The sequence below is a fragment of the Ascidiella aspersa genome, chromosome 5 (assembly GCF_963924565.1).
Source record: "Ascidiella aspersa chromosome 5, kaAscAspe10.2, whole genome shotgun sequence".
In the NCBI taxonomy this organism is placed as follows: Eukaryota; Metazoa; Chordata; class Ascidiacea; order Phlebobranchia; family Ascidiidae; genus Ascidiella; species Ascidiella aspersa.
The window spans coordinates 19,947,903-19,957,740 of record NC_139451.1 but is presented as its reverse complement, the minus strand read 5'-3'; the positions used below and the strand labels follow the sequence as shown (position 1 = coordinate 19,957,740).

At 38.3% G+C, this 9,838-nt stretch overlaps 1 protein-coding gene across 2 annotated transcripts; it reads right to left on the bottom strand.

The window, feature by feature from the left end:
- Positions 1-1,043: 1,043 nt before the first annotated feature.
- On the bottom strand, positions 1,044-9,603 carry LOC146145286 (ankyrin repeat and SOCS box protein 12-like). Of its 2 annotated transcripts, none has more exons than XM_083390139.1 (6): positions 9,452-9,603; positions 8,003-8,211; positions 5,171-5,457; positions 4,103-4,381; positions 1,248-1,371; positions 1,044-1,174 (listed from the first exon to the last, which is right to left on the bottom strand). In XM_083390139.1, the coding sequence occupies exons 1-6, from the start codon at positions 9,569-9,571 to the stop codon at positions 1,159-1,161; spliced, it is 1,035 nt and encodes a 344-aa protein (XP_083246265.1). In that variant the 5' UTR covers positions 9,572-9,603; the 3' UTR covers positions 1,044-1,158. The 2 variants fall into 2 exon arrangements, with proteins under 2 accessions (XP_083246265.1, XP_083246266.1); XM_083390140.1 differs by lacking the exon at positions 9,452-9,603 and adding an exon at positions 8,549-8,651.
- Between the last annotated feature and the right edge of the window lie 235 nt (positions 9,604-9,838).

Sequence of the window (9,838 nt, the reverse complement as noted above, 5' to 3'; positions counted from 1 at the left end):
GAAGCGAGAAGCGCTACCACCGATTGTTGCTGGTTAATAAACGGCCAGAAAAGCACAGGCTGCCTGCCATCGACGTATAACTCCATAACATCGTCGTCTCTTTATAGTGTTTCGGTTCGTTTGAACGTTCTACAAGCTTTTTTGTACGGCGGACTTAAAAAATGAAAAGGGGTTGAGCAAAATCCGACCGCACATATGTATATTGTATGCGCTTGTAACAGTTTGCTTTTTAATAAATAACTCATTCAAAGCGCCAGATCGTCATGACTTTATTTTGGCTGCGTTAAATCTGGAAGACATTTTGTTTCACAACGCATTGTTTTCAGTTTTTAAACAAATTCCAGCTCTAAGTTATCAATAGTTTGTTCAAGTGCACTCAACGTAAGCCTTGCTTTAAAAAAAAACGCTGTATTTACAAAACCTCTGTTTGCCAAATAGACTTGGAAGACACCGCAAATAAAATGCGCGATGAAAAAAACAAGCAGCTGTGAACAACCCAATCAAGGCGCGTCATCTAAGATGCAACGTTTAAGTGTCGCACAAGTCACTTTTTAATTTCGTCTAGGAAACGATTTTAATTATATGATGGAATATGATTTAACACGTAGACCGCACGCATTTTCAAGATTAATCCTATTGTTAAATTCGCAAAAAATTTTGGCGTTTTATTGTCAAAAAAACGAAAAATAAATCCATAGCGTCAAACCGTTTTTTTTTTATTTCAAAAATGAAAAGGGCGGACAAGACCATACACGACTCTTAAAAACAACTTATTTTTTAAATGGGTTAAATCACAGTCAAATCATTTCCAGCTACAAGTCATATCCCAGTCATTAAAATTAAATATTAAACTATTTAAAATTGGTTACGTGTAATATTTACGTCTATTATTTTTCTTTTTTTTTCATGAAAAAACTAAAGAAGTTATTTGCCTAAATAATTAAGGTTTGAACCTAAGCCCCAGCTTTATTTTATTTTGCAATATTTAGGAAAAGGGGCAACAGAAGACGAAAGCGTGAAAGACAACAACGGAAGAATAAAATAGGACTCTCTGCAGTGTGGAAGACGCGAAGGCAGAAGAAGACATGGAGAACAATAGAGAGAGAAGACTGGTGCAGAAAGAATGTAAGGTGATGTCGTGATAAGACAGAAACGACATCATAACTCCACCAATCTTGTGAAAGAAATGCGGCGTTAAAATAGATCTAAAATGTGTTAAGTCACTTACAAGAAATCGAAAAAGAAACCTGAAAGAAAGAAAATCCGTAATACGGCGCGGCAGGTCCAGGTCTTGGATATGTCTGATTCTCTTTTGTCCCAATCGCTTGCGTATTACGATTCTCGACAGATCGCTCAGTCGCATGGGATGTGCTGGAAAGGTGCGAGTAAAGATAAAAAGTGGTTAGAGCGTAATGAAACAATGGGTAGAGGAAATCTAAGATTAGAAAGGAAAAGAGCATTTGTGAAACAAGAAGCAAGTTGAGATTCAGTGCATCATATACCAAACGCTGCATTTCGTATGATCACGAGAAGAGGACAAGGTCCAGATTATAGAGTGGAAAATTTTGAAAAGTATCGGAATGCGGCTATTCGCTCAACGAGCTCATAAACCGTTTTGCTGTTGCCCGGTGTTTTATGGATGTTGAAATAGCACATTCGGCAAACTTTTAGCGAACTTTCTGCACAGTCGGTCATTTCAGGCAAAGCGCAATAACGAGCTGTTCCTTTAAATTTATGTTTCGTCATGTTGTCAAACTAGGTCGCAGGCCGGTGACTTTATTGTGAAGGGGGAATGTGGACAACGGCCATTTGCTTGCAGCCTGGATCTTCAGCCGATCAACACTATAACCAGCACTTTAAGTACATCTGTCGTTGTTAAACGAGTATTTCATGATGAATTATATAATCAATACAACCATGCACAGTTGAAGCTTCACAACATGTGGAAAGGTTTTTCGTCGGTTCATTGCTATCAGCAAACATCCAATTGAGGTGTTAGCCATCCTAATATTGATGTCGCGTTTTACGATTTTAATTTCCATTCAATACGGTTCAATGACAAGTTTAAGAGCCTATTAGGGCACAACGCGTAAAAGACATTGGAGAGGTTAACAAAAGGTGAGTGTTTACATTCGCGGTAAAATGACATCAGACTCATTTTTAAAGAGAGTTTAGGTCTAGACCAGGCCTGGCGATCTGGTTGTAAAACATCCATACAAATGTAGCATATGTATTTAAAGGAGTTGCCGGAACTGTTTACGTCAAATGGATCTGTGTTGACCGCACATCAAGAGTTTCTATTGCCTTAATTAACAAAATTTGCTTATTAACAAATTGGGGGTGTGGTAATTCAACGTTTAACACTTTTACCTTTAAAGCGAATATGTCATATTCCTCAAGGCTCAATATATTCGAATATATGTATATAGATCAGAAAGTCATTTTTAAACAGCACAATACAGCCAGCCAAATGGTGAGTAAATGTAATAAAATGTTTACGTTTAAATAACGTCTCCTGTGTGGTAAAACCTACAATAAAACGGAATGAGTAAATTTTGCAAGCTAATAAACCAAACACACCAGTCAGAAATAATACCTGAATTTATACCACAACGCAAACTCGGTAAACCAAGGTGAGTATATAGTATTGATGGGTTCCTGTAGTTATGAACTGACCAATTTGGGAAAATTATTTTGTTCGCTGAACTATTCATTTTGGTGGCGGTGGCGGGCATGGTTCAAAGTGGGATTGCGTGAGAAAATTTTTCTTACCGAAACGATGGAAAAAGTGTCTTACCAGAAAGCATGGAAATTTTCAGGGGTGACGTCTTAAAGCTTTGTCATAACGGGACGTCAAAAAACTAGTAAACTTGTGGAACCTGAGGTTATCGTTCGATGCTGTGCACAAATACGCAACTAAAATTGGCAAATAAACTTATAGGACATGGCCTCGTAAAAGAGACATATTTTGGCGGGTACGCCTAATTCTCGCCGTTTCAGTGATTGAAGGTTAGATTTTGGAAGTCCGTAGTAGGACTTGTGGGTTGGCCTGTGTGAGGTTTGTACTCACAACTTCGGGTTAATGATTTCGCGCTTATGCAATCCGCCAGGTCGCCTCCACAATCGAAGACTAGGGCATGTAATTGTACAACTTAAGTGGAAATGTATCAAAGATCAAAATGTTAAGAGAAATTATATTAGCCTACTGTACGGGCAGAGGGGAAATTATTTAAAAAATGTCCTGCCGGAAAGCATGTAAATTTCCACAGATGACATCACACATTTACGCCACAACATACGGGTAACCTCAAGAAACATGATTTTCTTAATAAATATGCTGTTACCTGGCATAGTATATACTGAAAATAAGTTTTTCTGGTATTGGTATTTATTTGTTTGTCCAACGTTTCGGCTAAAAAAAGTATTCAGAAATGAAGGCTTACTGAATAATAAGCCGAAATGTTGGACAGACAATAAATACCAGAATAATTTATTTTTAGTACATGATTTACTTGTTTGATTCCGTGCGCAAATATGCAAGCGAACATTCGATCAATTTCGGGGGAATTCCCCACTAGGTAACTAGCAGAACAATAAATCGCTTTTGAATTATCCAGGTTTTCTGACAAATTTCGAAGCTTTGTAATAAATTTGTAAATATTTACCGAGGCAGATTTTTAGGGTAGGTTTGTTTATAACCAAGCATTGGCTTGTGCGGTGAACCAATATCGACTATATACCTCAGCCTCATACGCTGTCATTTGTACTGGTATAGCTTAGGAAATGGAACTAAACCAGTCCCCTTTTAAGTATTTCTAAATAGCTGAAAAATATTTTAAAACATATTTAAGAAATATTAAATGCAATGAAAATCTGACTATATTGTTTTGCCTAGCTCTCTTTCCCTTAATATCTCCAAGCACAACACCTGAATAAATACAAATTTTAAATGTGAATTTAAAGTATTTTACTTCATGCTTCAATGATCCTAAATGATAAATTTTACCGGCCAATGTGATTTCTCTAAGTAGTGCACATCACAGGAGGTTTTTTTGTATATAAAACGTTATACAGCTTACTCCTTGACACAGCGTGTACCCACCTTTCCACTCGGTGAGAAACTTGAGGCACTTCTGGCGCGAGTGCACGAACCCGGAGGTGCGGTTCTGGTAGATGCGCACGAAGTCCGCCACCTGTCGACGCTCCTGCTCGCAAATGCCGCCGCTCAGAACCAGCAGTTCCAAGTAGCGAACGTCGCAGGCGTAGCGCAACACTGCGTTGAGCAGCGACGCCGAGCTGCTGGCCCTGTTGATCGACGAGGGCAGACAGAGGTCGGCGCCGCCCAGGACGAGGTGCGAGAAGCACTCGAAGTGGCGGTAAACTGCGCAAAAACGGAGTTTTTTTTGGGGGGGAGAAATGGACGAAAAATGGAGAAAAGCATGTATGTGAAAAATATACCCGAGGAATAGACACATATTGCCTGACTGGCTACAATAAAATTTGAATTATTGACAAAAATTATAATTTCAAACTCATCTTTGGGCCGCTTACAAGTGAAAGCCAAAAATAGTGCATAACAAGAAAAGTATTAAATGTGTAGTTTTTTGTACCCTTTCCTTCCTTTATCCTCTAACTCTTCTCTCATCTCCTTTAACTCGTTTCCTATTCTTTTCAGTCCTTCTATCTTCTCTTCTCCCAACTACTTCTTCCGACACATCCCTAACTCATTCTCTAACTCTCTCTCTAACTCTCTCTCAACTCTTTTATTTTCCTCTAAAACTCTTGTAACTCTGATTAGAGCCCTTACCCTAACACTGCCAAATACCCTAAAACGCATCAGTGAAAATGTTCACATTGGCAGGATATGTCTGATTAAAAAGTGTGCGCACTTTTCGCGTACACATTGTTGCGCACATTTACCAAAAAATCGCCACGTCCTCTCTTAATGAGTTTGAATCGCATTCAGGAAAAAAAAGAAACTGGTGGGTAACAAAAAAATTAAATTGCCAGCTGACCTATATGCGCCTCAGGCTAACTACAATAAGTTTCTAGCTAACCTATGCACTTTAGGCCTATGGCAACAACTTGCGAGCTGAGCTATGCACCTCGACTAACGGCTATTTTTTTTCGATGATGGGCAAGAAAAAAATCAACGCATGGTCGCGCTCACCGAGGGTCATGTAGACCGGCATGTTGCCGCGGTACTCGTGCTCGGCGCCCTTCGGCGGCTCGCGCGTGTTTCGGTGCCGGCCGTTGACGTCGGCGCCGTGACGTATGAGCAGCTGCATCATGCCCGGGTAGCTGTCCAGGGCGGCGATGTAGATGGGAGTGGTCAGGTTGTGCTGGTTGCCATCCGGGTTGGCGCCCGCCTCCAGCAGCACCCTGGCGCACTCCACGTGGTTGAACTTGACGGCGGCGTAGAGCGGCGTCTGCGCTTTGATGTCGGAAATCTCGAGGCTGGCAAGAAAAAGAGGAGCATTTAGGAACCATTAATTTGCACCCCAAACTGTGATCTGTATGTATCATCTTTACAGCTGCTATAGTGTATCTTATGATTTTATTCTGCGGTCAGAAACACATGGTAAAGGCGTGATACTCCAAAGTCAAATTGTGGCCTAAAAACCCTCTTTACAGGTGCATATGTGTATCTTACGGTTCTATTCCGCGGTCAGAAACACATGGTAGATGCTAATACTCTGGAAAAAGATTATAGTGATATTTAGTCACACTTTATTTAAAATAAGGCAACTTAATTATTTTTATTTGAGTAGATTGATTGATCATTTTATTAGGGGTCATTTGTCAGTTCGGCGATATAATAAAGCAATTAATTAAAGAAACTTTAACGATAGTTTTTAACTCTTTAAATAAATGAATGTGACGAATCTAAAAAACTATGATCGTTCTCTGATGGACTGCTATTAATTAACGAAAATCTGTTTTTATTTTATTACTAAACTGTGTTTTCTATAGAAAGTAACACCTCTACCACCTAAAAGCTAAAAAATAAACCAACTGAGTGAGTTTCTAAAGGTTACTTCTTTTGGCGTCACGTTTGGACGTAATTTGCGACGTTACGTTTAACAAATTACGTCCAAACGGAACTTTGTAACGTCACGTAACTTAAAGACGACAGTAAAACAAACATATGTTATGCCCCAAAAACAAAACGCCATCCACGCCTACACTACACTTTTAAACCTCAAAATCGTTAATGTTAGGAACGGGAAGAAATGACGTTTTTGTTGAATATTATTTGCAAAGTCTTGTGTAATTCGAAAGTTAAAAAATGTTTCAAAATTTGTAATACAAATTTTCTTTGTTTAGCAATACATATTTGGTATAGCTTGCAATGTTTGTATTTTTTATGCCCGGTTTTTACTAATTTTAGCTACATGTTTAACGATGTTTATGTTAATATTTGCTCAGGTAGAATTGTTAAATTTATGACCGGTAGTTAATAATCTCATATTTTCAGTGGTTGATATGTAGGCCTACCATATGTCCTCTTTTTTGAAGATTTGTCTTATTTTCTTAAAAAAACTGAATGGTTCTCAAAAAAATGTCCAATTACTCTTTTTTCGCAGTTCGAGTTAGTTGCTTATACTTATAACAAGACTTTTAGGCGAGACGTTATATTTATTTCCAAAAAAATACTTAGGCCATGAAAGATGCTGAATTGCTGGTTTAAAAAAGGTTTCTAGGGGGGCTCCAAGCAATTCGTAGGGGGGGGGGCAAGCTCTAAGTTAATATTTAAAATTTTTGCAATGATTTTAATGGTATCGTTTTCGTTTTGGTTGTACACCACTCCTACAGCGCTGTACAAACTCTGTTTTTGCCAACTTTAACATTAAAACTGCCAAAAAATTTGCGAATCTTTGGTATCTAATTTTGTTTACTTTCTTGGGCACAAAGTCTCTTTGAGTGCCATTGCATGTTTTCATATCATCGAAGGCATAACGGCCCTATTTAATTATAATTTTGCTACTTATAGATAAACGATAAAAGTCATCCACCGTTCAAACTATTTTTTATCCATATTTTATATAATTGGATAACAGGCTAGCAACAGGGGGACGAAATGTTTTGCGAAAAGCCTCCTAATTTTACAGTTTAGCGACAACTCAAACAATTAAATCCAATTTTTGCGGGCTTCGCGCGACCGACAACAAACTTCACTATTTTCAAGTTGTCTCAGTGATATTTAATTCAAAATTCCTAATTGTCGTAGGGGGTGTGCAAGTCATAGGAAAATTACAAAGGGGCCGCTGCTGAAAAAAGTTATGGACATGGCACGTATTTCTCAAACGTAACAATTCTTTTTTCGTTCAACTTGCAGGCAAAAAAAAAACAATCCTCTTTTTTTTTAAATCCTCTTTTTTTAAAATAGAAAAACTAAGCTTGCCCCTCCCGAATGTCAAATTTCAGCGGTAGGCTAATCATGGCGAGTTATTGTTACAGTTCGACCTATCATTCGTTGATTTTTTGTATTTTATCACGCGGTACAAACACTACTATCAGCTTACAAACGTTTAGTTAAAACTAGATTTTTGAGCGTATAGATATACTGACCGGTTTTAAATATATAGCTCTGATCTCACCAATAGAAATATTGCAACGTGGGCGAAAACTTATATGTCGTTACCAGCAACTCAATAAGCCTTTGTAACACCATTTGTTGATAACATTAGGCTGTTGCGCTATAGCCCCACCAATTACCAACAAGAACAAATCAAGATTAGTCATTCTGCGAAAGGAATACGTCTTTAAAGTAGCTTTATTGTATGCAGAAATCGTTGAGAAATTAATTTAAATCGCATTATCTTCAAACAGGTTGAAGCTTCTACTTATATTACCAAAATTGAAAATATCGTAGTTAAAGTGTAGAGCCCCATAAAAAAGTTCCGCGTCATATACCGTTTAAGAAACGCTAGTTAGGTGGACTGCAATTCACGAGAAGTTTTACGATAGTTAAAATAACCGTAGCGTGCTTATCACTTACTCGGCACCGTATTGGATGAGCAGTTTCGCGGCGTCCACGTGACCCATGACGCAGGCCAGCCAGAGGGCAGTCGAACCGAGCCGGTTCCGCTCGTTTATCATTTCTATGGTGGCCTTTATGTTTCGCCCGACCGGTTTCTTCCGTTGTGACTCGCGTTCCTCGTCCGTCAAGGGATAAAATGGCTGGCGCCCGTCGAGCAAGTCACGCATCTGGCGTTAATATAGAATATAAAAAATATATGGTATCGTTTTTAAAAGCCGTTAAACAGTTATCCGTCAATTTGAAGAGAACTTAATACCCGTATATAAATTAGGAATGATTAATAATATACATTTTGATTTAACCCATTATATTATTTGATTAGCCTATAGTCACAACATAACATCACCTTTTGTAACAAATTATAACAAATTATTAAAACAACATTATAAATAAAAACAATTTTTACAGTACGTTGCCCCGCAAACTGAGTAACGTTTTAAGTTACGATATACTCAACAGAAACAAAAATTTTAAGGATAGCTTCACTACTTTTACGTTACTTACGGTATAACACTTCTGTTAAACTCATCATTTTATTACCCTGGAATGAGATTAGCCACAACATAAGATCGCCCTTTGTGATAGCTGTGTCACATGTGATTCACTCATCCTAAACATCTGGCAGCATGAACCATCTTTTATAAACTGAGCTCTAATAGCTTTTGAAGATAGCTGTTTGGGCAAACTAAAACGTTTGCTTTCTAGTGCTGGTGACCAGTGTTGTAATGACTTAAGTCAATGACTTGACTTTAGTGTGCTTAAGTCACTGTTTTTAAATGACTTGACTCGACTTAAGTCATTTGGGCAAAATGACTTGACTTGACTTAAGTCTTTTGGACAAATGACTTGACTTGACTTAAGTTGTTTGAACAAATGACTTGGGTTGAAATAAAGCATTTTTTTAAGTATTTTATTTATAAAAGTGAGCTATTTGTCCAAATTTAGGCACAAAAAACAAATTATTTGCTATATGTTCCGTTTTCCTTATTTTTTAGTTCAATTATTGTTCATATTCATGCGAGTTTAAAAATTCTAATAGTTTAACGTTTTATTTTTATAGGACAGGACTTGAAGTTGACTTGCTCTAATTATGACTTGACTGGGACTTGACTTGCGCAACTGATGACTTGGACTGGGATTTGACTTGTTATTTATTCAAAAATACTTGACTTGGACTTAAATTATTTTACAAATAACTTGACTGAGACTTAAGTCATTCTAAAATGACTTGTTTACAACACTGCTGGTGACATCGGGCAGCATTTGAAACCTCGAAAGTAGGCATCTGTTATAAATAGGGCAGAGCGCTTGCTCTACGTAGTAAACCATTTACCCGAGGGATTTGATTAAGTTACATTTAGCTTCATGTGAGGCGATTTGGTATTCAAGTCATACAGTCAAACTCACCCATACACAATCACCGCATCGGCTAGCTCTATGCAGGTTGGTCTGAACCGACGACGAAATGCCCTTGAAGTTTTCAGACAGGGCGCTTGCAATATCGAATCTCGCCTTCAGTGCTTCCATATTCAATCCACAAAACTGTGCTCTGCCTAAACGACCCGTCCGACTCTGCCTTATATCAAGCCGCTCGCAGTTGTTGGCCAATTGCACACGTGACGACGAAATGGCAGCTGATAAGCCGAAGGGCGTCAATCAGCCAGCGTGCCTTCGCGACACAAAAACCATCTCCCGTCGCCTGCAGCCCACTACTGTTCACACCAACTTTAAGCATTAACCTTACGACCTGGTTTTGGCCCTGAATAAAATTGCGTTCTTTGTAAACACATCATT

Coding starts and splice junctions, on each gene's coding strand:
- LOC146145286 (XM_083390139.1), bottom strand. CDS start 9,571: ATGGAAGCACTGAAGGCGAGATTCGATATTGCAAGCGCCCTGTCTGAA. Junction 5,458..8,002: donor CTCATCCAATACGGTGCCGA/GTAAGTGATAAG, acceptor TTTTCTTGCCAG/CCTCGAGATTTCCGACATCA. Junction 4,382..5,170: donor GCCGGTCTACATGACCCTCG/GTGAGCGCGACC, acceptor GTTTTTGCGCAG/TTTACCGCCACTTCGAGTGC.